The sequence below is a fragment of the Pongo abelii genome, chromosome 3, assembly GCF_028885655.2.
Source record: "Pongo abelii isolate AG06213 chromosome 3, NHGRI_mPonAbe1-v2.0_pri, whole genome shotgun sequence".
Classification (NCBI taxonomy): Eukaryota; Metazoa; Chordata; class Mammalia; order Primates; family Hominidae; genus Pongo; species Pongo abelii.
The window spans coordinates 211,177,335-211,203,186 of record NC_071988.2 but is presented as its reverse complement, the minus strand read 5'-3'; the positions used below and the strand labels follow the sequence as shown (position 1 = coordinate 211,203,186).

The following is a 25,852-nucleotide window of genomic DNA, read 5'->3' as shown; positions in this document are numbered from 1 at the left end:
GTGAGCCTAAAATAGCATTTTGAAATCAGATACATTTTGTCTTTTACTAAATACTATGAAAACAGAGAGAGAGAAAAATCAAAGCTCTCTGAACATTATATGTGTGCCCACTTAATATGGGGCATTTGAGGAGCAGGTGGCAAAGTGAGTTTCATAGAAAAGGATATGAACGTTAAATACCATGCAGAAAACCTTGATTTTATTTTAAACTTTAATTATTATTTATGTACAGCATTTGTCTACACACTGGTATTTGAGAAGTGAGCTTGTATTAGGGAAGACATTGGAAGCAGTTTCATTATATAATACAATTATTTATGAATGCCAGTTAAAATTTTCTCCTATTGAAGAATATTTGACTCATGAAAATGTTAGATTGATTAAAATACATAAGATTTGTGGTATCAAAATTAGGGGATCCATTTCTTTGCACTGTTAAATCATTTAAAGCACTTTTCAATAACTTTACTGTTAGTCTGAGTAGCAAATTAATTCAGTGCTAGTTATATCTAAATGACTTCTCCAATGTAGAAATAAGAAGGTCAATGACGTGCATGATGATTTTAATGATATTTGCACTATGAGAAAAGGGAAGCCTGCTAATATATAATAGCCAAAAGATGTCAAGTGGCAAAATTGGGCAAATTATTCTGGAATTGCTTAGAGAAAAATTATTTATTTGTGTTGGTATGACATATTACCTTCCTTATCAAGCCACTGCAATCTAGGAAGCTTCTTGAGAGATTGGGTTATGCATAATATAGATTCAAAACTTCTTTGTTTACTACCAGAGACCCTGAGTAATAGTAGAAAATAAAGGTATTCAAATTCAGCAGCTTCTCATTTCTAAACCCATATTCTCTGAGGAGGTGAAGGCCTAGAGCAGAGATCTTGCAATTTCTTGTTCCAGATTAAGGGAGCGTGGTGTGTCCCTGTTTCTGAAAGTGGGCTGTGCAATTCCTAGTGTGTGAATATTTGTATGATAGTGATGATGATACAGTTTCTTGAACACAATGTCCAGGTTACATGTTCCCAATCACTGCTCATGATCTGTGAATGAGACAGCCACATGAGCTGAGGTTTCTCAGGAAACTGTTAATAAGCAATCCCCAGCTGGGCCCCAGGTGATAATGATGTACCTCCCAGGACACGTCATAGCACAGCAACTGAAACTATTGTGATCTCCGGGATTCATCTGAGACTCCATTGGCATATGTGGCTTGTAGATAAACCAAGGTTTATTATTTTGGTTCACAAGTTTCCTGTTTCCATCGTTTAGGTACAGAGGGAGTCCCAAGTTTCTTCATTTGATTTAAAATCCAAGTTAAAAAGAGAGAAGTTTCTGTTCTTTGTCATAACAAAAATAAATTCATAAGCCATGAACAAGGTGAGCTATTTCCAGAACTGAAGTTATTAAAGACCAGCACCTTAGGTGGCTACCTTGGCATCTCACCTGCAATTTGACGTAGAGTCAAAAATGTCATAGTGACTGCACTCCATAAGGATCTCTTTCTAGCCGCATATGAATGGAATAATCCAAATTAGGGGCAAAGAGTTTCTTAAATGTAAAATAGTTTCTTAATTGCTTATAGCTGATATCTGCAGGAAAGATAAAGGATCATCTGTGATGCACTTTCATTCTGTAGAGGAAGAAACACTAGACAAGGAGGACCAAGTAACTGCAGTGTAGCAGCTGCTTGAGGTAATGCTTCTCAAACTGGAAATCCGGAATTACCTGAGGCTCTTTAAAACAGTGATGCCTGGAACTGACTCCCAGACATTCCGATATTTTTGGTATACAATGTGAGCAGAGCCTAAGAATTTTAGACACTCCCTAGATAATTCTAGTGTGCAGCCAAGACCACGGACAACTGACTTAAGCCACTATCGACGTGAATTTTCAGCTATTCCACTTTCTCGGTAAAAGAATCACTCACAAGTTCCTGCTTTGTAGGACTATTGGAATGATTATATAAAGATACTATGTGAATAGATTTGGAAAGGGATAAACTTATATTTAAAGATAAACATTTAATAGTTTTTTGCACTCTGAGAATGTTACACTTTTCTAGATGAGTTTGCAATTATCGTGATGGAGAATTATTGATTGATTTAAATTCTTTAAAAATTGGAGTTGTAACTGTGATTCAAAACGTGTTTCTCCTGACAGTGTTCTCATATTCGGATATTAAGCTATGACTCTATGACTTACGCAGCCGGGCGCAGCAGGGCTCATGCAGGTTGGCAGTCAGAGGTTGGCCGGTTCTCTTTGAATTACTTTGACATCTTTGGCAAATCTGTTAACATTTTTATGCCTCATTGGTTTATAAAACACAGATTGTAATAGATGCCCTGCCTCCCAAGTATATGGGGATAACCAAATGTGCTAACAGATGAAAGCCCTTTAAGAAGTAAACTTACTATTAACCTTTTACAAAAGTAAAAATCAGCAATAATTCCAAGCTGTGAGACAGTCAGCAGTGTGGTATGAAAACAATATTGAGCCAAAAAATGAGTATTCTTTCTCTTTCTCTTTTTTTTCCTCCTTAAAGGTAGAGATCTGAAACAAATTGACAATTATCTCCTATTAAACACCTCAGCAATTTATTTATTTATATTCTTTTCTGTACTATTATAAATGTAGAAAGCACTTTATAATTTAAATTTTAAAAATTAAATTAAACATTAGAATATGCCTTCCAGTGTGATAATTGTTTGATCTTTGACATGACAAGTCACATGATCTTTCTGGTTCTTTGCTTGCCATCTGTATGAATATATGATCTTTCTGGTTCTTTGCTTGCCATCTATATGAACATATGGTCTTTGCTGTCTCTTCCATGCTGTCACATACAAATTCAAGTACCTAATTGATAATATGATATAAAATAAAAATGACTAAATATTAATGCTGATAGTAGTAGTGATATTTATTGCTTTGAACTAAGAAAAATAGAGTTGTTATCTTGCAAGCCAAATGAGAAACAAATTCAAAGACTTTGTCAAGTAAGAAGAAATGACCACATGGAGTGGTGAGTCCGTCAGAATAAAGACATAAGATTCCCAAGGTAATGACAAGAAGCATTGAATTTGGACAAACTTAATATATATTAGATAAAGCTAATGCTCCAGGGAAACCAAAGATGTAGTTGACAACCTTAGTTCTTAAAAGATTTTCAGAACACACTGAAAACAGCCAGGACCAGTGGATTTCTAGTTCTCTGTGTGGGAGGTGTGTAATTAAAGGTCAAAAATGCCTATTAAAATAAGTATAGGCTGAGTGCAGTGGCTCACACCTGTAATTCCAACACTTGGAGAGTTCGACGTGGGCAGATTGCTTGAGCCCAGAAGTTCAAGACCATCCTGGGCAACATAGGGAAACCCCATCTCTACAAAATATACAAAAAGTAGCCAGGTGTGGTGGTGCATATCTGCAGTCCCAGCTGCTAGGGAGGCTGAGATGGGAGGATTCCTTGAGCCTGGGAGGCGAAAGTTGCAGTGAGCTGAGATTGCACTGCTGCATTCCAGCCTGGATGACTGAGTGAGACCCTGTCTCAAAAATAAATACATAAATAGATAAAATAAGCATAAATGTGTGTGTGTGAGTTTGGCATGGATATAAAAATCCATGGTCCATTATGCTCAATATTGGTGGACATTTAGGGAATCAGTCTAAAGTCCCTTCAGACAGTGCCTATTTGTCAAGATTGATGAACATTTTCCTGATTTTCTTTTCTAGGTTCAATCCACTGATTTTATCTTTTTGCAGCTGTTTCACTATTACTGTTACTGCCTGATTTTAATACAGTGAACAGCAAATCACTCAACTAAGGGTTTCTGATTTTATGCACTATTTTAAATATTTTCTGCAAAATAAAAATGCATATGTATGATGCATATATATATGCACACATATTCATATCCTAGTCTTTAATGCAGCAACAATCATAAAATTCTTTTTAATATGGTTTGTTATTAATATAAGGACTCCATTGCTACCTTATGCTAAATTGATATCCACTATTTCTCATAGTTTAGTGGCTTAAAACTACAAGCATTTTATTTTCACAATATTGTGAGCAGGATTTTGCACAAGGCCTGACAAAGCAATCCTTGTTCCATGGTGTGGATCAGGATTGACCTGGGATCTTCAGCAGGTGTGGCCTCCTCAGGAGGGTCCACCACAGCACTATTTGCTTGTCAGAGGACTTAGCAGGAGGGCTGAAAGGCAGGGCTCAGGTGGGACAATCCACCCAAACGCTGACATGGGACCCCATCAAAGGGCATTCTTGTAGTTGGACTTCTTACATGTCAGTCTTCAGGAGTCCCAGGAAGAATATTCCAAGAGTTTGGGTTTGGCGTTTTTATTCTTGTTTTTGCATTTTACCAACAGATTATTATACTTTCCCTACTATTGTTAAGATACATGTATTTTGGACTTTAATTTTCTTTAGCATCTTGGTCAAAATCTGTAGATTCAATTTTCCAGGTCATTTTAATTCTATTTTCCCTTGACTTTCTATCTCTTTTTATTTATTCTCAAGTCTATGCCAAAGAGTAATATTTTCTAAATGAATGTGGATTGTTCCAGAAACTTCCATTAAATATGTTTCTTGAAATGGCTTCAAAAGCAAATATGTCCTTCTATAATTGCCCTATTTACATCCAATGCCAAAAGTCAGCCTATATTCAACAAGCATTTTTAGGCTTCACCATATGCATAATTGATTGTGCACTTAGGAGAATTCAAGAGAGATAGAAGAAATGGTTCCTACATTTTTGCAATGTATAATCTATTGCAAGAAATCAGACAAACATGTAAAAAATAATAGAAGTTATTTCTAGTAATAAAGAAAAATGTACAATTTATGCATCAGTGCTGTAAAACACAAAAACAAATGAATAGTTTCAGTAGCAAGAGGACAGGCAGGAATTAGTCTTGGGGCAGAGGCCCCTGAGCCAGGTACTGAAGGAATGCAGGCTAAGTGTGACAGAGAAGAGGGTGTGGACACGCAGCAAGAAGTTGAAAGAGAAGAAAGTGTCTGGGTTATGGCCAAAAATAACGTGATTAATAGTGATAAGAATAATGTTTCTGCAGTGGGTAAGTGAAATAAATTGCATAGCAGAAGGTTAAGGGGCTTATATGGTAAAAGATCAAATTTACCTTATTTTCATGTGAATTGAAGTAATTTGTTACCTATTCTTCCATCTAACTTTTATCTCAAGGGAAAAAGAATCACATCTGAAAAAAAATGTATAAGGCCGGGCACAGTGGCTCATACCTATAATCCCAGCACTTTGGGAGGCTGAGGCAGAGACCAGCCTGGCCAACATGGTGAAACCCCATATCTACTAAAAATACAAAAATTAGCTGGGCGTGGTTGGCGGCGCCTATAGTCCCAGCTACTCAGGAGGCTGAGGCAGAAGAATCACTTGAACCCAGGAGGCGGAGCTTGCAGTGAGCCGTGATCACTGCCACTGCACTCCAGCCTGACAGAGTGAGACCCTGTCTCAAAAAAAAAAAAAAAAAAATAGCCGGGCGTGCTGGCGGGTGCCTGTAGTCCCAGCTACTCAGGAGGCTGAGGCAGGAGAATTGCTTGAACCCGAGAGGCAGAGGTTGCAGTGAGCTGACATTGCACTCCATCCTGTGCAGCAGAGCAAGACTCCATCTCAATAAATAAATAAATAAAATATATATACATACACACACAATTATATATGTATACATATATAGTGTATACATAGACACGTGTGTGTACACAATTGTGTATGTAATTGTGTATATATACACTTGTATGTGTGTACAGTGTGTGTGTATATATATGTATAATCATATATTTGTATTTTTAGACAAGATATATATATATATACACACATATCCCAGAGAACCTGGCTCAGAGGCCTCTGCCCAAAGACTAATTCTTGCTTGCCCTCTTGCTACACAAGCTATTTGGTTTTGTATTTTACAGCACTGATGCACAGATTGTACATTTTTCTTTATTACCAGAAATGACTTCCATTATGTTTTGCATATTTGTCTGACTTCAGTATATTACATCTAGCTTATGAATGTGTATACATATATTGTGTGTACACACCAGTGTTAATTTCCTGGCATTAACTGTCATGTTGTTTGATATGAGAGAAATTGTAACCAGAGGAAGTTGTGTACAAGACACATAGGAACTGTATTATTTGTGTGGCTTATTTTAGGTCTTAAATTATTTTAAAACAAAAGGTTGTATTTTGAAAATAAGAAAGCTTGCCTTTTCCTGAGTATGGATGTAGGTAACCAAAATGCATTGGAAAGAAAATAAAACTAAAGATTATTTACTTGATAACAGGTCTTAATTGAAGAGAATTTAAGTAAAAGGCTATCTTTTAATTTGAGTAAAATATTATTGTAAACAGAGCTTCATTCAAGCTAAGTCATTAAGTTCCTAAAGAATAGTAGGAAAAATCTATGTTGATTTTTAAAAAGCAATTCACTTCTGTACACACATGCAATATTACATTTGGGTCAATGTAATATTTTACTAATATGATAAAGGATATTTTTACATATGTTTATAATTACTATATTTTCTTTTACAATACTTAATATATAAACATATATCTCTGACTCCTATTTTATCTGGTAGCTAAAAGCTATATTGAATATTTGGAAAATGGAATGAGCTTCAGGATCTTATTTTTTTGATTCTATAACTCCTTTTCTGTTGTTAGGAAACATGCTGATTTCTGCTTTTTTTGGCACTTTTTGTTTGCTTCCTTACAGAGTAACCAATCATACTACATTTTAAATTTAGGAAACAGAATTTGATTTTTAGCAAAGGTGATATTTATGAGTTGTTTTGTTGTTTTCTACCCAAGTTTGCATTTTTTAAAGGCCTGAAATAATCACCTGGACTTTAAGAGCTAAATCGAAGCACTTCTTCATGCACTTCTTAGAATTAGACCATTCTTGTAAATGGCTATTAAATGGGCTGTTTGCGTAAAATTCTTATCATCTTTGCATCTCCCAGCAACTTTTATCTTCAAATCTGCTAGTGTTCTAGAAATCTTTATTTCATTATCCACTATCCCCAAAGCTCTTCTAAAATGTTAGAAAAATGTTTCTCTCCTAAATCTTTCTTCATTCATTTCTCAATTGAAAAAGTTAAGACACAAAAATAAGAAGTGACTTTCTTAGAACAATTCTCATTTTCTGCAAGAGCAGGTTATTGTGAGAGCATTATGGCCCTGTTAGCCTATTCAAAAGAGAGAAAAAGTCACCTAATACATGTTATGTGCCTTCTAACCAAAAACCAAAAATCCTGAAAGACTTTTTCCAAGGAAGAATACATGCATCCCTCAGAGATATTTTGTCTTGTTCCAGACCACTGCAGTAAACAAATATCACAATAAAGCAAGTCACACAATGTTTTTGGTTTTTCAATGCATATAAATATCATATCTATATTATACTGTAGTCTATGAAGTGTGCAAAACATTGTGTCTAAAAAAAGTACATATGTCAATTTAAAAATGCTTTCTTGCTAGAAAGTGCTAATCATCACCTGAGCCTTCAGAGAGTCATAATCTTTTTGCTGACAGAGGGAGACTCTTTCCTCACTATTGACGGCTGCTGACTGATGAAGTTGATGGTTGCCGAAGGTTGGGGTGGCTGTAGCAATTCCTTAAAATAAGATAACAATACAATTTGCCATACTGGGTGACTCTTCTTTCCTGAATGATTTCTCTGTAGCATGCGATGCTATTTGAAAGCATTTTCCCCGTTGTAGAATTTCCTTCAAAATTGGAGCAATATTCTCAAACCTTGTCACTGCTTTATCAAGTCAGTGTGTGGAATATTCTAAATCCTTCGTTGTCATTTCAACAATGTTCACAGCATCTTCACCAGGGGGAGATTCCATCTCAAGAAACCACTTTCTTTATTCATTTATAAGAAGCAACTCCTTATCTGTTCAAATTTTCTCATGAGATTGCAAATTTCAGTCACATCTTTAGGCTCCACTTAGAAATCTAATTCTCTTGCTATTTCTACCACAAGTGTATTATTTCCTCCACAGAAGTCTTAACCCCTCAAAATCATCCATGAAGGTTGAAATTAACTTCTTCTAAACTCCTTTTAATGCCAAAATTTTGACCTCCTTCCATGATTCCATGAATCACGAATGTTCTTAATGGCATCTAGAATGGTGAATTATTTCTGTAAGATTTTCAATTTACTTTGCCCAGATCCATCAAAGAAATCACTATCTATGACAGCTATAGCCTTATGAAATATGTTTCTTAAATAATAAGACTTGAAATTTGAAATTACTCCTTGATCCATGGGCTGCAGAATATATGTTGTGTTAGCAGGCATGAGAACAACATTAATCTCCTAATACATCTCCATTGGGCCATCAGGGCTGTTGGGTGGCTTGGTGCATTGTCAACGAGTAGTAATGTTTTCTTAAAAATATGTTTTTTCTGAGAAGTAGGTCTCAAGAGTGTACTTAAAATGTTCAATAAACCATGCTGTAAACAGGAGTGCTGTCATTTGGGCTTTGCTGCTTCATTTAGGGACCATCCGTAGAGAAGATTTTAGCACAATTCATGAGGGCCTTAGGATTTTTTGAAGAGTAAATTAGCACTGGCTTCAATTTAAAGTTGCCAGCTGTATTAACTCTTAACAATAAAGTCAGCCTGCCCTTTGAAGCTTTGAGTCAGGCATTGAGTTTTCCTCCCTAACTCTGAGAATCCTAGATGGTATCTTCTTCCAATAGAAGGCTGTTTTAGAAGGCTGTTTGAGTTATCTACACTGAAAACCTTGTTTAGTGTGGCCATCGTCCACCATAATCTTAGCCAAATCTTCTAGGTAACTTGCTGCGCCTTCTACATCATCACCTGCCACTTCAACTTGCATTTTCTGTTGTGAAGGTTGCTTATTTCCTAAAACCCCATGAACCAACCTCTGCTACATTGGAACTTTTCCTTTGCAGATTCCTCACCTCTCTCAGTCTTCATAGAACTGAAGAGAATTAGAGCCTTGCTTTGGATTAGGCTTTGCCTTATGGTAATATTGTGACTGGCTTAATCTGCTATTGAGATCACTCAAACTTTCTCCATATCAGCAATAGGATGTTTCGCTTTCTGTTATTTTTTTTGAGATGGAATCTCACTCTGTTGCCCAGATTCTAATGCAGTGGTGTGATCTCAGCTCACTGCAACCTCTGCCTCCCTGGTTCAAGGGATTCTCCTGCCTCAGCCTCCCCAGTGGCTGGAACTACAGGTGTCTGCCACCATGCCCAGCTATTTTTTGTATTTTCAGTAGAGACGGGGTTTCACCATGTTGGCCAGGCTGGTTGGTCTTGAACTCCTGACCTCAGGTGATCCACCTGCCTCAGTCTCCCAAAGTGCCGGGATTACAGGCGTGAGCCACTGTGCCCAGCCAGGATGTTTTGCTTTCTCATCATTCATGAGTTCATTGGAGTAGCACTTTCAATTTCCTTAAAGAACTTTTCCTTACCATTCACAACTTGGCTAACAATTTGGTACAAGAGGCCCAGCTTTTGGTCTGTTTCAGCTTTCAACATGCCTTCCTCACTAAGCTTCATCATTTCTAGCTTTTGATTTTAAAATCAGATGTGCAACTTTTCCTTTTATTTAAACATTTAGCGGCCGTTGTGAGGTTATTAATCGGCCTAATTTTAATATGATTGTGTGTCAGGGAATAAAAGGGCCTGTGGAGAGGGAGGGAGGCCGAGGAATGCCGGTCACTGGAGCACACAGAACACACACAGCATTTACCAATGAAGTTTGCCATCTCATATATGCATGGTTCGTAATGCCCCAAAACAATTAGAAAAGTCACAGCAAAAATCGCTGATCACAGATCACCATAACAGATGTAATCATAACAAAAAAGTTTGAAGTATTGACAGAATTACCAAAATATGACACAGAAACAGAAAGTGAGCACGTTTTAAAAAAAACAACTGTGCCAATATACTTGCTCAACGCACAATTGCCATAAACCTTCACTGTGTAAAAAAAATGCAGCATCTGTGAAGTGCGGTGCAGCGTCTGTGAAGTGTGATGCAGTATCTATGAAAATGCAGTGTCTGTGAAGTGCGGTGCAGTGTCTGTGAATCTGTGAGGTGCGGCGCAGGGTCTGTGAGGTGCGGCGCGGCCTGTGTGAGGAGCGGCGCGGCGTCTGTGAAGTGAGGTGCAGCGCGGCGTCTGTGAGGTGCGGCGCAGGGTCTGTGAGGTGCGGTGCAGCGTGTGTGAGGTGCGGCGCGTCTGTGAGGTGAGGTGCGGCGCAGCGTCTGTGAGGTGAGGTGCCGGGCAGGGCCTGTGAGTTGCGGCCCGGCGTCTGTGAGGTGAGGTGCGGCGCGGCGTGTGTGAGGTGCGGCGCGTCGTCTGTGAGGTGCGGCGCAGGGTCTGTGAGGTGAGGTGCGGCGCGGCGTCTGTGAGGTGAGGTGCGGCGCGTCGTCTGTGAGGTGCGGCGCAGGGTCTGTGAGGTGAGGTGCGGCGCGGCGTCTGTGAGGTGAGGTGCGGCGCGTCGTCTGTGAGGTGAGGTGCGGCGCGGCGTCTGTGAGGTGAGGTGCGGCGCGTCGTCTGTGAGGTGAGGTGCGGCGCGGCGTCTGTGAGGTGAGGTGCGGCGCGTCGTCTGTGAGGTGAGGTGCGGCGCGGCGTCTGTGAGGTGAGGTGCGGCGCGTCGTCTGTGAGGTGCGGCGCAGGGTCTGTGAGGTGAGGTGCGGCGCGGCGTCTGTGAGGTGCGGCGCAGGGTCTGTGAGGTGCGGCGTAGCGTGTGTGAGGTGCGGCGCGTCTGTGAGGTGAGGTGCGGCGCGGCGTGTGTGAGGTGAGGTGCGGGGCAGGGCCTGTGAGGTGCGGCGCAGGGTCTGTGAGGTGCGGCGCGGCGTCTGTGAGGTGAGGTGCTGCGGAGAGTCTGTGAGGTGAGGTGCGGCGCAGGGTCTGTGAGGTGCGGCGCGGCGTCTGTGAGGTGCAAAGGCCACTTAGTGTGTGGCCTTAGTTAATTTTTTGTTTTCAATTTTCTGTCCCTCATTTTAGTGATCTGTAAAAGGAGCATAATCATAAGCGTCTCTTCTTCTTAGGTTACTTGTGAGGCTTAAGTGAAGTACTATGTGTTAACTAGTATGAAACTATAGCCTCGCTCTCTGGAGGAAATAGTGTAATGATAGTGCTGTGTACAGGGTGCAACGTAACAGGAGGCAAAAACAGAGGTGGATACATGCAGAGAAGTCTTTGGGTGGTCTTGACACTAGAGCTGAATTTCAAGGAAGATGAGAATTTGTTAGATGAAGGGACCTGAGAACAGGAACAAGTGTTCACCAAGACCGGTCTCTGTGAACACACAGAGGCAGAAATGCCAAAACTTGCAAAGTGGCAGGAAACTCCATTCTGCTGGAGAAAGCGTACACATGGAGGGAGTGAAAGGAGGTAACAGTGGAGAGGTCTGAGCAAATTTAGGCTGCCTTCAAGAAGGCAGGAGTTTCCTGTGAAGAAAATTGACTGATACAGATTTGTGTTTTAGAAAAGTCTGTCGGCAGCTGGGAAGGTGAAGGGGAGGTGTCACCAGATGCAATAAAATTGGTTAGTGGGATTTAGCCATTGTTTTAAAGAGTGATGATGGTAAGGGGAGTGTGGAGAGAGAGAACTTATTGGAAGTTGGTTATATAGATGGGACATGTGGATGTGACTATGAAGAGACAGAGTCAAAAATGGGCCAGAAGTCCTAAATCTGAGCAACCTGTGGGATGTGCACGTAAATATGACCTGGGGACATGTGGGTGTGAGGGTCTTTATTTCAGCAAAATATACTAAGCTAGAGGTATAGATTTTGGAATCTTCAATAATTAAGTGGCCATTGTGGCCAAGTGAAAACATTAGGACTCTAAAGATAGAGCTGTGGCCAACACTCATATTTAAAGAAAGACTTGAGAAGCCCAGTGATGCAAGAAGTGTCAAGAAAATATCACTATAAAAATGTTTGAGAAGCATGGTACTAGTCATCAGTGTTAAATGTGCTTCTGGTGAGGGCTTCAGGAAGTTTCCAATCATGACGGAAGGTGAAGAAGAGTAGGCATCACATAGCAAGAGGGGATGCAAGACAGAGAGGGAGAGAGGGAAGAGGGAGGCACCAGGATTGCTTTCAGCAATCAATGTCAGGAAAACTAATAGAGCAAGAAGTCACTCATTGTCACAAGGACGGCACCAAGCCCTTTCTGAGGAATCTGCCCCATGACCCAAACACTTCCCACCATGCCCCACCTCCAACACCGGGGATCACAGTTCAGTGTGAGATTTGGAGGCAAAACATACACAAACTATACTAGGTAAGAATGTACGTAACTTTTTTCACAAGACCCCAGTGGGACTCCAGACATAGACTGAGCTACTTTGGGGCTTAGCCCTCCCTGGGAGCTCTAAAATTAGATGTTTAGAGACACTATTTGGCATTTTATAAAAGCCATCTGCAGTGATGTTCCTGCTAGAGGATTATGCACAGACAATTGCAGTATCAAGGGAATGACTGAAGGTAAGATAGATTCATCCAAATGAGACGACGCCACACCAAACGGGGAATGACCGAAGGTAAGACGGATTCATCTAAATGAGACACCACCACACCAAACGGGGAATGGCTGAAGGTAGACGGATTCATCCGAGTGAGACACCACCACACCGAACGGGGAATGGCTGAAGGTAAGGCAGATTCATCCAAATGAGACACCACCACACCAAATGGGGAAGGAATTCAAGGTCCTTGGTCCTTTTATCTGCTGAAAGTGCTTTTTCAGCTGAGCACAGTTCTTCATCTTAAAGCTAGGCCGCAATAGTTGTGGCATGAGCAACTGCCCTGATCCTGAGACACTCACTTCTTCCCTGTCCCCAAACCACAACCAGCCCTCCCGGACAGTGGACCCCCTTCCACACCAGCACAATGACCCATCTCGTGGTTGGCCAAGCCCCTACTGGCCTTGGCTCTTTCCATTCATTGCAAGTTTATTTGAGGGTCTTCTTTACCTTTATATTCTACAGTGACAGAGCAAGGCCATCTCCCATTATTTCTCAGTATGGGTTTCATATTTCTGCTCCAGGCAAGCAAGAGGCCTGGGGCTCCCCTGGAAGTTTGCTGGATTCTTTATGTCAACTGGCTTACCTCTACCCAAGAACTCTGCAAAACTACCTAGCCAAGCTGCCAAACCCAAGGAGGCATGCTGGTAGCACCATTCTTCCTCCAGAGTGCTTTGTTCTTCTATTTTATGTAACTAGAAAGATCATTACATTGGAAACATAATTTTAAGAGAAAACATAAAAACATCAGCAAAACCTAAAATATCATTGAGCTCTGTGGCTCTTCATATGACTCCTTTTTCACCTTTCTTTAAGTCACTGAGCATTGCAAATAGAATTAAACATCTCTACTAAATTGAGCAAACAATCAGCAGTCCTCCTAAAAAAGTGCTGAAGACATTTGAAATGGAGAGAAAAGTTTACTGTATAAAGCACCCACAAAAATCTTGCACTGGCCAGTGGGATCTTGGGGTGACCAGAATTCTCTGGAGAAAATTTTCTATTATCAGCAGTTCTCCTAGTTGTGAAAATTAGTACTAAAAAAAAAATCAACAACATAAATAACATGTGAAGAGGGAGAAAAAATGTATTATAACATAGTGGAGTATTTTACTTTTTAAATTGTTCATTAAGGCCGTTTAATAGAAATGTACCAGCTCATTTTGAGGTTATTTAAGATGCTGCATTAGCATTAGCAATGATTTGTAGCAAATGTTTCATCCAGCGAATTCTAAGTAATTGTGGAAAGATGTAATGAAACGCCAACTGGCTATGACAGTGCTCTGTGGGTTGTTTCCGTTTCTTGCAACTCGAGTTATTCTTATTTTAAAATAGTGTTCAGTTCTCTCTACAGGTAAAACATAATGCATGACTAATTGTCTATATGTAATTCTAATTAATAGCTTTAAGCAAAGCAAATTTACTAAAAATGTGCTAAAACTCAGCACGTATATTATACCAGAACCCAGAGACTAAAAGTGAAATAAAACATGTTTTTGGTGAGATCCTCTGTGCTGTGAGAATTCTATATTGTCAATTCTCAAAAGAGGGTTACACGGATATATTCTCCCAAAAGTATAATAAAGAGCAATTATTTCTAGCAAAGATCAGGAAAGCATCAATAAATACTACAATTTAATTTTTAAAATGTATGGTGAAGGTCAAACATATATATAAATATATATATGTATACACACATATACACACATGTATATACACATTTAATATCCTTTATTTATTGTATAAGAGGAAATTACCTAGATCATTCATTAGTTGGAAACAGGAGATATTGCTTTCCTTTATTTACTAATATTGTCCCTTATGACAGTAATGTTTGCTGGAGGATAGACTATCAGATTAATGAGCCTATTCTACACTTTTCAAGAGCAGACTATGACCCAGAGGAAATTCTGCTCTCTGTTTAAGTTGAATAAATGAATCCAAACTGGTCATTTGCATTCACTAACATGTTTTGTCTCTCACATCAGCGCCTCTGGAACTAATGTGACCTCCAGGTTTCATATGTGCTTCCCAACATCAACCCTTGACATGATCCAGCTCTTTCTTTCTTGAAAATGTAACACTTGCTCATTTGAACTTGATAATTTTAGTGTATAAAACTGCATCCTACACCTCCTTAAAGACTTGAGGTCTCACACACAAAGGAATTTTCCTCTCTATTTTTAGAGAAAGCACATTCAGGTTTTCATCCATATTAGGCCAATCTTGAGGCCGAAAATATGCCTTCTAGAATCTGCCTTCATTTCTTTCTGTCTTTAGTCTACTTTTAATTCTCCAAGGTTAAATTTCTATTTTGTTTTGTTTTTAGAACTTTTAACTTCTCTGAATGCAGGCTTGAATGCAACCTCTACTTTTGGCATGAATATCTGTTTCTTAACTGCCATTTCTATTACATTGATTGGTGAACAACAAGACCTCAGTTCAGTGATAAAGCTGTAGTTCTAGACTTTCTCACAAGCATAATATAAACACATCATTCCTTTCTTCCCAGATCTTTGTCTTACAAAGTATTCTGTATTTGGACCATGCCAAAAACTGTAAAAAGAAAATTTAATTTTCCTTTCTAGTGAAAACTCATATGAGATTCTACCTGAATTTGGAAAATATGACATATTCTTTGTGGCTTCCTCCTTATACTAGATAATGTACAAAATCAGTTAATAAAGAGGCCCTTCATGCTAATAGCAAGCATCCAATTTGAATATACAGTGGTTATATAAAAGAACATATATGAAGTATAGCTTATCAGAAAATCAGTGAACATTGACTTTTAAAATATGCAAAAACAATGGGATCTACTTTTTAAAAATATAATTTAATAGGCAGTCATATGAAGACCATTTATAGTTTGTTTGGAAAAACGTTTATCAGGGTGGACATCTTCAATCTTATACAACATTGAAACAAATTTATTTTGGAATTCAAAAATGTAGAATCATCTTGTACATGAGGAGTCTTGCCTTTTCAATACAAAAAACAGTGAACATCGCATTTAATCTTGAATCTACAATATCACATTGATATGAGTGGGCTTGAAAAATTCTCAATCTCTTAAGGAAGAAGTGAGGGGGCTATATATAGGGGAACAAAAATAATTTTTAGACTAAGAGTAATAGCTTAAGCTGACAGAGATGACTGATCTGAGCTCAGAATTGGACACCACAAGACAGTCCTTTGACTTTTGGGAAATGAAGCCATATTTTATCTTTTAGATAAAAGGTAATTATTAAATTCCTCCAGTATCTTAGGCATTCAAAAAGAGAGACATAATACATGTGTCGAAAACGCTTTCAGATTATACAATCCATTCTCAGAGGAACTTCAGGAATTAGGACAGAAGTAGAAAAAAAGGAATGTGACTTTTTCTAAAGAAAGGATTAAAGGATTTACGGGAAAATAATTTTTTGTTCCCATTATTTTCCCCTGGAAATGGTGTTTAAAAGAATTTTCATTTATGTTTACATTGAGTTTTTTTCTTGTGTGTATGTGTTTGTATGTAAATGAACCTAATTCACAGTAGATGAGTCTAAGATGTAGTAAAAGGTTTTATATCTACCTATCCCAACTGCAGAGAGATGAAAGCCTTAATCAAGTTTGAACTTGAGCCTTAATCAAGTTTGAACTTTATGCCTCTTCTTTAATGTCCCTTTAGGAAGACAAACTGATTTGAGGATGAGGAGGAGTCAGAAATAAACTCATTCAACTAATACTTGAGTAGCTACTGTTGCCTACAGTATGTTCAAGGTTTTGCTAGTCATCCATATGATCACTATTAACAGCTTGGGAGACTCACAAAGGCTAGTGAATTTCAGGAATTAACAGCAACTGAACAGCTTCTATAATCCTGCAGGAAGTAACCTCTGGATGGCACAGTAAGTACTCCTGTGTCCCTGTGGATACCTCTTAAGGGCCAGGTTTCAATTAATGGAACCATATTAATTAAGATGTTGAAAGGAAATATGCAATTTATATGCGGTGAATGTAAAATGCTATTCGTAAAAGATTTCTGAATACACTTTTTAAAAAAATTTAAAAATATTATAGTTGTTTCTTTGAAATAATATGTTAAGTAATAAATGAAAGTGTCATTATTCATAGAAAACATCGTATATAGAAAATCTTAGGGAATTATAAAATTATAGAACCAATACGTAATTTTAGCAATGTCACAGATTACAAGATTATAAAAACTCAATTTTATTTCTTTATTTTAGTAATAAAACATCTGATAATAAAATTAAGAAAACAATCCCATTTAAGAATAATAAAATTAAGAAAACAATCCCATTTAAGAATAATAAAATACTTAGAAATAAATTTAATAAAACAAGTGCAAAAATCTGAACACTGGAAACTTAAAGAGCTGAGAAAAAATACATACATGCTTACATTCTAAACAAATGCAGAAATGTATATGCCCATGTATCAGAAGATTCAGTAGTGTTAAGACAGCAATTAATCTATAGATTCAGTGCAATTCCTATCAAAATTCTACCAGGCTTTTAAAGAAGTTGACAATCCAATCCTAAAATTTTTATGGAAAAGCAAAAATGAACAAACGAACAAACAAAAATCCCCTAGAACTGTCAAAAAACAATTTCAAGAAAAAGCATAATTAGAAGAATTATGCTGCCTGATTCCAAAGCTTACTATAAAGCTATGGTAACTAAAGCAGTCTGATATTTGCATAAGGATAGACGTATAGATCAATGAAAACAATACAGAGTTTAGAAATAAACCACTATAATCATGGCTACTTGATTTTCAACAAAGGCACCTGGGTAATGCAAAGGGAAAATAATGATAGCCTTTTTAACAAATGATGCTGAAGCAACTGGATACTACATGCAAATTAAAACAAAATAGCATTGCATATCTAAATGGTTATAACCAAAACACTGACAGCACCAAATACTGGTGAGGATGTAGAGCGACAGAAACTCTCATTCAATTGACCATATTTTTCAGGTTTCCCTCTGTATTCTCTATTCTGTACCATTGATCTGCATCTCTATCTCTATGCTACATCTTGCACATTTATTCCAGACATCCCTAAGTATTTTTTTTTATAAAATTGAAAATGGTATTTGGCCTGGCACAGTGGCTCACGCCTGTAATCCTATCACTTTGGGAGGCCAAGGTGGGTGGATCACAAGGTCAGGAGATCGAGACCATCCTGGCTGACACAGTAAAACCCTGTCTCTACTAAAAATACAAAAAATTAGCCAGGTGTGGTGGCGGGTGCCTGTAGTCCCAGCTGCTAGGGAGGCTGAGGCAGGAGAATGGCATGAACCCGGAAGGCGGAGCTTGCAGTGAGCCGAGAGCATGCTGCTGCACTCCAGCCTGGGCAACAGAGCGAGATTCTGTCTCAAAAAATATAAATATAAAAAATAAATAAATAAAATTGAAAATGGTATTTATGCCATTGACCCAGCAACCCCGTTACTGGGTATGTGCCCAAAGGAATAGAAATCATTTTATTATAAAGACACATGCACATGTTTGTTCACTGCAGCACTACTCACAATGTCAAAGACATGGAATCAGCCTAAATGCCCATCAATGATAGACTGGATAAAGAAAATATGGTATATATACAGCATGGAATACAATGCAGCCATAAAAAAGAATGAGATCATGTCCTTTGCAGGGACATGGATGAAGCTGAAGGCCATTATCCTTAGCAAAGTAATGCAGGAACAGAAAACCATACAGCATGTTCTCACTTATGTGGGAGCTAAATGAGAACACATAGACACATAGAGGGGAACAACACACAATGGGGCCTATTGGAGGGTGGAAGGTAGGAGGTGGGAGAGGATCAGGAAAAATAACTAACGGGTACCAGGCTTCATACCTGGGTGGTGAAATAATCTGCACAGCAAATCCCCATGATACACATTTGACTATGTAACAAACCTGCACATACTGCACATGTACCCTTGAACTTAAAATAAAATTTAAAATATCTGATATTTATTTTTAAATTGTAATTTCCAATTGTTCATTGGTAATACATAGAAATATGAGTTCTGGTAGCATTTTGGTAGATTCTCAGGCTTTTCTATGTACACAACTGTCACCTAACAATGTTTCTTCTTCCTTTCAAATTTATACCTTTATTTTTGTATTTCTTCATTGCCCAGTGCCATCTAACTCTGGCAGGACCTCCAGTACAATACAGGAAAGAAGTAATAGTGGACATTCCTGCCTTGTTCTCATCTTAGGGAAGAAAATATTCTTCTACCATTAGGAGGATAGATTCAGTTTCTTGGAAGAAGTCCTTTATAAAGTTACACAAATGTCTTTCTATTTGTCATGTTCTGATAATTTTTCATCATGAATGGATGTTGAATTTTGTGAATACTTTTTCATTTGTGGAGATTAACGTAAGTTTTATTATTTTATTGATATAGTATATTACACTGATTTTTTAATATTAAACCAACTTCATATTTGTGAGAAATACTCAAGCTGATTTTCCTATAGCATCCTTACTATATACTTCCAAATAACCCATGAGCTCATGAAAAAAGTTACAAATAAAATTAGGAAATATTTTAAATTCAATGAAAATGAATGAATCAACATGCTAAAGGTTAAGGGATGCCGAGCAAACAGTGTTAGAGGGAAATTTAGAACTTTGGATGCATGTATTCATACACAAGAAAGGCACAAAATCAGTGGCATAAGATTTCACCTTAAGAAATTAGAAGAAAAACAGAAAATTAAAACTAATGAAGAATAAGTAGGAAATTATAGTGCCGAAACCAATGAAATACTAAATGGACAAAAGCAATAGGGAAACATGAATATAAACCAAAAAGCTTCTTCTTTGACAAACAAAAATTGATAATCTACTAAGTAGACACATCAAAAGTTAGATTGGAGGAAGGGACATTACTATGTATCCAATAGATAATTTTTAAAAAACAGCACGAATAACTATATTTTAATAAATTTGAATCTTAGAGGACATGAAAAGTTTCTCAAGGGCACAAATTACCAAAAAGAGAAATTAAGGAAATTAAATTTATAACTAAAAACATTTCCTCAAGCACTTCAAACGTAAGTGTGAATTCTATCAAACTTTAAAGGAAGACATCATCTCAATTTTATACAGACACTAGCAGAAGATAGAAAAGAACATTTACTGTCTTCGTTTTTGAGACCAACTGAGGCCTCGTGGCAAAACCAGAAAAAGATGTCAGAAGGAAAGAAAATTACAAAGCAATATAGATTCCTCCTGAACAAAGACACAAAATCCTCAACAAAATATTAGCAGAGAAATAAAGTGTTTTAGTGGACACTGAACACTAGGCAGCTGTACCAGGCAGAATAATGATCCTGCAAAGATGTCCACGTCCTAGTACCTGGGATCCTTGAACATGTTACGTTACATAGCAAAAAAGCCTTTGCAGTGATAAAGGATCTTTTTGTTTGTTTGTTTAAGTAGAGATGGGGTTTCACCATGTTAGCCAGGATGATCTCAATCTCCTGATCTTGTAATCCGCCCACCTCAGCCTCCCAAAGTGCTGGGATTACAGGCCTGGCCCATCGCGCCCCGTCAAGGATCTTAAGATGGGAGTTTATTTTACATTACAAGGTGGGCCCAAGATAATCAGAGGTCCTGTAAGGAAAAGAAGGAGGCAGGAGGAGACGTGATGACAGAAGCAGAGGCTATAGTGATGGAAGGTCACTAGCCATGGAAGGCAGGAGCCTCTAGAAGCTGGAGATGGAAAGGAAATAGACTATCTCGTAGAGCCGCCAGAGGGAATGCAGCCCTGATGACCCATTTTGGATTTCTGTCCTCCAGATGGTAAAATAATGTGTCTGTGTTGTTTTAATAAACTGCATTTATGGTAATTTGTTACAGCAGCAATAGGGAACTAATACAGCAATGCAGAGGTGCTTTTACAATTTTAAAATTTCTGTCCATCTATAGAATAAGAAGGATGCATAGGTGTGTGGAGATAACTTATAGGTATTTTCAGAGAATAAATAATATAATATTTGCCAATGTTTGAAAAAGCGTTAATTAGTTAGAACCACTTCATTATGCGGACATATTCAGTTAAAAATGGCATAAGAATTTTTTTCTGGCCCAGCACAGTGGCTCATGCCTGTAATCCCAGCACTTTGGGAGGCCAGGGCAGTGAGATCACGAGGTCAGGAGATCGAGACCATCCTGGCTAACATGGTGAAACCCTGTCTCTACTAAAAATACAAAAAATTATCAGGGCGTGGTGGCGGGTGCCTGTAGTCCCAGCTATTCGGGAGTCTGAGGCAGGAGAATGGCGTGAACCCGGGAGGCGGAGCTTGCAGTGAGCGGAGATGGCGCCGCTGCACTCCAGCCTGGGTGACAGAGCGAGACTCTGTCTCAAAAAAAAAAAAAAAATTTTTTCTATTTTCTTCTTCTAGAGGTAAAAATTCTAAAACCATAGTTAAAAAAGACTGAAATGTTGAGAGCTATATCTCAAGAAAGATATAAGTTGAGATTTCTTCTAGCATAATTTTTGGTAATTTTATACCAGCTTAAAGATCATATGGACATCAAATGTTGATACAACAAGAAAATTAGAGTTTTTTTTTTTTTTTTTTTTTTTTTTTTTTTTTTTGAGACAGAGTCTTGCTCTGTCGCCCAGGCTGGAGTGCAGTGGCGCGATCTCAGCTCACTGCAAGCTCTGCCTTCTGGGTTCACGCCATTCTCCTGCCTCAGCCTCCCGAATAGCTTGGACTACAGGCGCCCGCCCCCATGCCTGGCTAATTTTTGTATTTTTAGTAGAGACGGGGTTTCCATGTTAGCCAGGATGGTCTCGAGCTCCTGACCTTGTGATCCACCCGCCTTGGCCTCCCAAAGTGCTGGGATTACAGACGTAAGCCACCGTGCCAGGCTAAAATTAGACTTTTAACAGAAGACTTGGTCACAGCATAGTGAAAAATTAGATGAGAATATCAGTGTAGTACCATGTAGACTATGTTATTATGTCATTTTTAAACTGTGTAGTCACTTTTTAGTTAAGTGGATTTTAAAGCAAATAAATGGCCAAAAATATTTCTATAATGTCTTACCAAGTAAATGATGTCTAAAGACTTTGTAATATAAATTATTTTCTGCTCATTGTCCATTTTATTCACTCAGCCACAAATAACCTTTTATCTCTGAAGGCATTTTGCTTCCTGACTACGATAGCTCTTTTTCCCTTTTAACACTAGTCCTCATGTGGCTGTGAACTACAAATTCTTTCTTGTTCCTACAAGTTGAAGGAAGTATTATTAGATCTTTATAATATCATGAAGACTATTTTTATTTACTTTTTAATGAGAAGAGGGTAGTTAAATTGTTTTCTTAGGAGATAGTAATAAGCAGCTAAGAGTTCTATTGAGAGTCTCTCAGAGTTTCATAACTATTTCAATCATGTGGACTCTATTTTAAATGAAATATATGCTTAAATGCTATTTGTAAATTATTAAAGTGTGTAGGTGGAAAGAGTTAAGTTAGCCTAAGTTTTAATGATATATTTTACCAGAAATGTTCTGCACCTCTTTTCATCCTAATGTTTTTTGAAGAGGATATTGTGAGAGCCCTCTGCCTCTAAATGTATATTACCCTGGTTTGCTTCCATCCGCCTGCATATAAACCACAGATTATTTTCCAGTACTTGCAGGTCATCTTTATCTGATACTTCTCAGCTTCTCTGTCCAAGAAAAGTCCCTGCCCTGTATAGGAAATAACAAAATAAATGATATAAGATGAAAGAAGTTGTGTGGCTCTACATCCTTTGAGATGGATGTACCTGAACATGGACAATAAGCATCCAGATACTGGCCTGAGGAGCAGATGTTGTGGTCACTGAATTTCAAATATTTCATTTGCTAAAAACCAGGCTATAGTGGACAGACATACTTGCTGACAAGATTTTGTCTTTGTGAGAATTATAGTTTTCACTGTGCATTAATCGATTCATCTTGGTTCTCGCTGTGCATGGGCCAAGGGTTGGTTTCTTGAATTAGGAAGTGTTAGTCGCTCTGAGGCTGACCACGTGGGGCCCTAAGGGAAAGCTCCCTATAGGCTTCCAGTGGAAAGGGTGTGGATCACCAGCTTTCTCACTATTGTCTCTTGTAGTCTGTGCATTCTTACAGCCAATGCTGGAGAAAAAAATTATTTAAGCTCATACTAAAGAGTCATATATACATATATCTCAAAAGCATATCTTTGAGTATGAAGAAGACAGTGAATTATTTATTCACAGAAATAATATCTAAAGGGACCTTTTGCAAAGGGACAACTTGAATAAAAAGAAAATCATGCTTCTGTAAGTTGACTGATTGCGACAGCATTCTCTAGAACACATAATAATTAGCTGTGTGTTTCTTACAGAGGTGATTGTCTTATTGCTTTTTAAAACACGTGCTAATGCTTTAATGTTTTGTTTTCAGTAACAGTTTCACAATACTTGAAAGTTCCCCCAAAAAGAAATTTTTATAAATCTGTCACTTGGTGAAATTTTATGTCTTCAAGTCTTCCAAAGTTAACAAGTAGCACTTTTCTTTGCTTAGACTATTTTCAATACTTAAATTTTTAAATATTCTGCTGCAGAACAGGTATGAATTTAGAAAGCCATAATAAGCAATTCAGGTTGTAATCTTAAAATATCATTCACTCAACAGGATATTATTTAATCTAGTTCTACGAATACAAAATACTAACTTTAAAAATGTACTTCTGGTGAAAGTAGTCAGAATTCTTTTACAGAGAAAATAATATATTTGTAGAGGTAATCTGGTTCTCAACGACAGATTTTCCTATAATAAGCATTTAGCTAAATGCCATTGTAAAATTAATTATAGATGAGTGGAAATTAATAACATGTATAATGCTGGTCACAAGTCATCTTGATGTCTGTTACTAATTGCAAATCACTGTTACTTGTAAAATTAGAAGTTAAATGCTAGCGATTTTGCTCTAATTGGGAAGATCCAAAGGGGTCTTGCCTGAATGCAGCGCCTGTCTGAAGCATTCAGATGGAAGCTGGTTGTGCAGGCACGCTGCCTTAGGGCATGTGTTCAGGAGCAGCGGGACTCCGGCAAGGACTACAAGATACAAATTGCAAAGCATAGACATATGTCAGGGAATTGAAACTGAGTGCTCATGAGGCAGAAGTTAGGCAAACATTCACGGGCAAAGTTACAAAAAAGAGTTAAACACAAAAACATACTCTAGAAATCTTGGTAATCAAAACCAGATCTGAACCCATGCCATTTATTTGATGCCAATTCTACCACACTTACAATTGAGCTCATGTAAACTAGACATATGGAAATTGCTCATTTAGCCAAGGAACTTGATGTAAATGATGTTAACATTGCTGCCAGAGCTGTGTGGTTTTTAAACCAATTGAGGATGTGTTTGTTGTCTTATTTCTGCAACTCTAACAAAATAGAACAAATTTTATTTCACTTTTTTTAATAGAACTATGTAGAGGAATGATCATTCCTCAACTCCCATGACTGGGATTCAAGGAGAGCTGTTCTCAGTCATCTGAACGTGTTTGACTTTTTCCTGATTGATGACTGCCTTATCTCCATCCCCTGGGAACAGTTCTAAAATATGAACTGAAAGTCAGGGGTCAGTGGATGCTGCATCTGTGAGACACAACTTCACAGTTGTGTCAGTTTAGAGCTGACTAAACTCTCCCTAGAGCTGCCCTCCTCGAAGATCTTTGTCCTCAGAAATTGTCAGGGGAATCTCAATTTGGCACCACCAGATGCCCCAGAGTCTAGGGAGTCATCAGGCACTAACTTGGGTTTTTTTAAAGTTTGAATCACAGTTGATTCGGAAAATGATGGAAAGCTGTCAACTAAAGGAAGGTCTGTCGCTCTTTTTACTTTGCATTGTCTTCAGAGGGAGGCCTTCCTAGAATCCTGACTAGAATTAACTACATCTGAAAGGAAGGCACGATTTGAAGAGGAGAGGTTTCTACCTAAGCCTTGATAACAAGAGTTCTGAGGATGCTGTGGGCCTGAAGAGAAAACTCAACCTAAACCAAGTAACTCAGTTTAAATGTAGTTGAGGAGTGATTTGCAGTGACATTGCTTCCTCATATCCTGAGTGTGCCAGTTGGGAAGGCATTCTAGATTTTTAAAGTATATAGCAAATTTCCATGACTTTCCGAACAGTCCCAATTCCCTTTGAGAGAGAAAAACAAACGATGTTTTGTATTAGAGTGGTTCTCTACCTGTCTTCACAGCAAAGGGTCTTAGAACCTTAGAAGATTTGATAATATTTGAAAAATGGAGTCAAATTTCTATTGAAGTTTTGTTATAATTTTGTAGCTCTCTGTGAACCCCACAGGAAATGGGGAATTTGTAACACGTATAACCATACTAAACAACTAAGAAGTTTTAGTTTAGACACTGTCCAGGAGAGCTATTGTGGGGCTTGCAAAGACGAGGGAGATGCAGACCCTGCCTTGGACTTCCTCCTCTGGGAGAAACAGAAGGGCCTGGGGTCCATGAAAAGGGCCTCACAGGAGCCAGAGGAGGACACAGACATGGTCATATTCTCTGCAGAGGGTGTTTGGAAGCCACGAGCAGATCCTGTGGTTTCAGTAGCTCCCATTTCCTGGACTAGCAGGGGGAAAAAGATGAAGAGATCAGTAATAGGTTTGATAGAAGTCCAAATATGCCTTAATAAGAAATTGTCTCTCATGGAGTATACTTCATTAAAGAAAGAAATTTAAAATACATCCTTTTTTTTGTTCAATCAGATCAAACAGAGAACATCCACTTTGGTTAGATTATGTGCTGTCATGCAAAGCAATTTACCATAGACATGTACAAAAGAAAAGCTTTTTGTGTGTCTGACAAGAAGTGTATTAGGCTATTTTTTTCTTTCAAACAACACTTATTACTTTACTAGTCATGGTTTATTGAAACCGTATTAGGGATACTGCAAGTGAAATAGTTCACAAGGTATGTAGCACTTAGTAAATATTCAGGATGCTTTGATTTTACTGTATTATTGGGATGAGCTAGAGGAGGGGCTGGAGAAGGGGAAATAGGAAAAAGAGAAGAGTGGAAAAGGTCAAGGTTCTTTGTGGCTGTAAAATATTTCCTGGGCTGATCCTTTCCTTCGAGCTGAGAGCTGACCCCTGGCTCTCATGCGTGGACTGGCAGCCTCTTCACTCTCAGCCTTGAGGCCTCCTTTTGAGAGTCAGAACCTTCTAATTCACAAATCTGA

At 38.2% G+C, this 25,852-nt stretch overlaps 1 protein-coding gene and 1 long non-coding RNA gene across 3 annotated transcripts in view; one reads left to right on the top strand and one right to left on the bottom strand.

Moving 5' to 3' along the window:
* LOC129059215 (uncharacterized) overlaps nucleotides 1-25,852 on the bottom strand; it is an 89,370-nt gene that overhangs the window by 58,278 nt on the left and 5,240 nt on the right. Inside the window, exons 2-3 of the mRNA XM_054554877.1 lie at nucleotides 23,605-23,703; nucleotides 22,220-22,329 (exon numbers count right to left, since the gene is read on the bottom strand). Of these exons, the coding sequence (XP_054410852.1) occupies nucleotides 22,220-22,329; nucleotides 23,605-23,703 (209 nt within the window). The remainder of the gene's footprint in view (nucleotides 1-22,219; nucleotides 22,330-23,604; nucleotides 23,704-25,852) is intronic.
* Nucleotides 9,885-13,387, top strand: LOC129059206 (uncharacterized). Of its 2 annotated transcripts, XR_008524931.1 has the most exons (4): nucleotides 9,885-10,438; nucleotides 10,879-12,347; nucleotides 12,482-12,717; nucleotides 13,113-13,387. It is a non-coding gene; the product is annotated as an uncharacterized LOC129059206 (long non-coding RNA). The 2 variants fall into 2 exon arrangements; XR_008524932.1 differs by lacking the exon at nucleotides 9,885-10,438 and having other exon boundaries at nucleotides 10,843-10,946.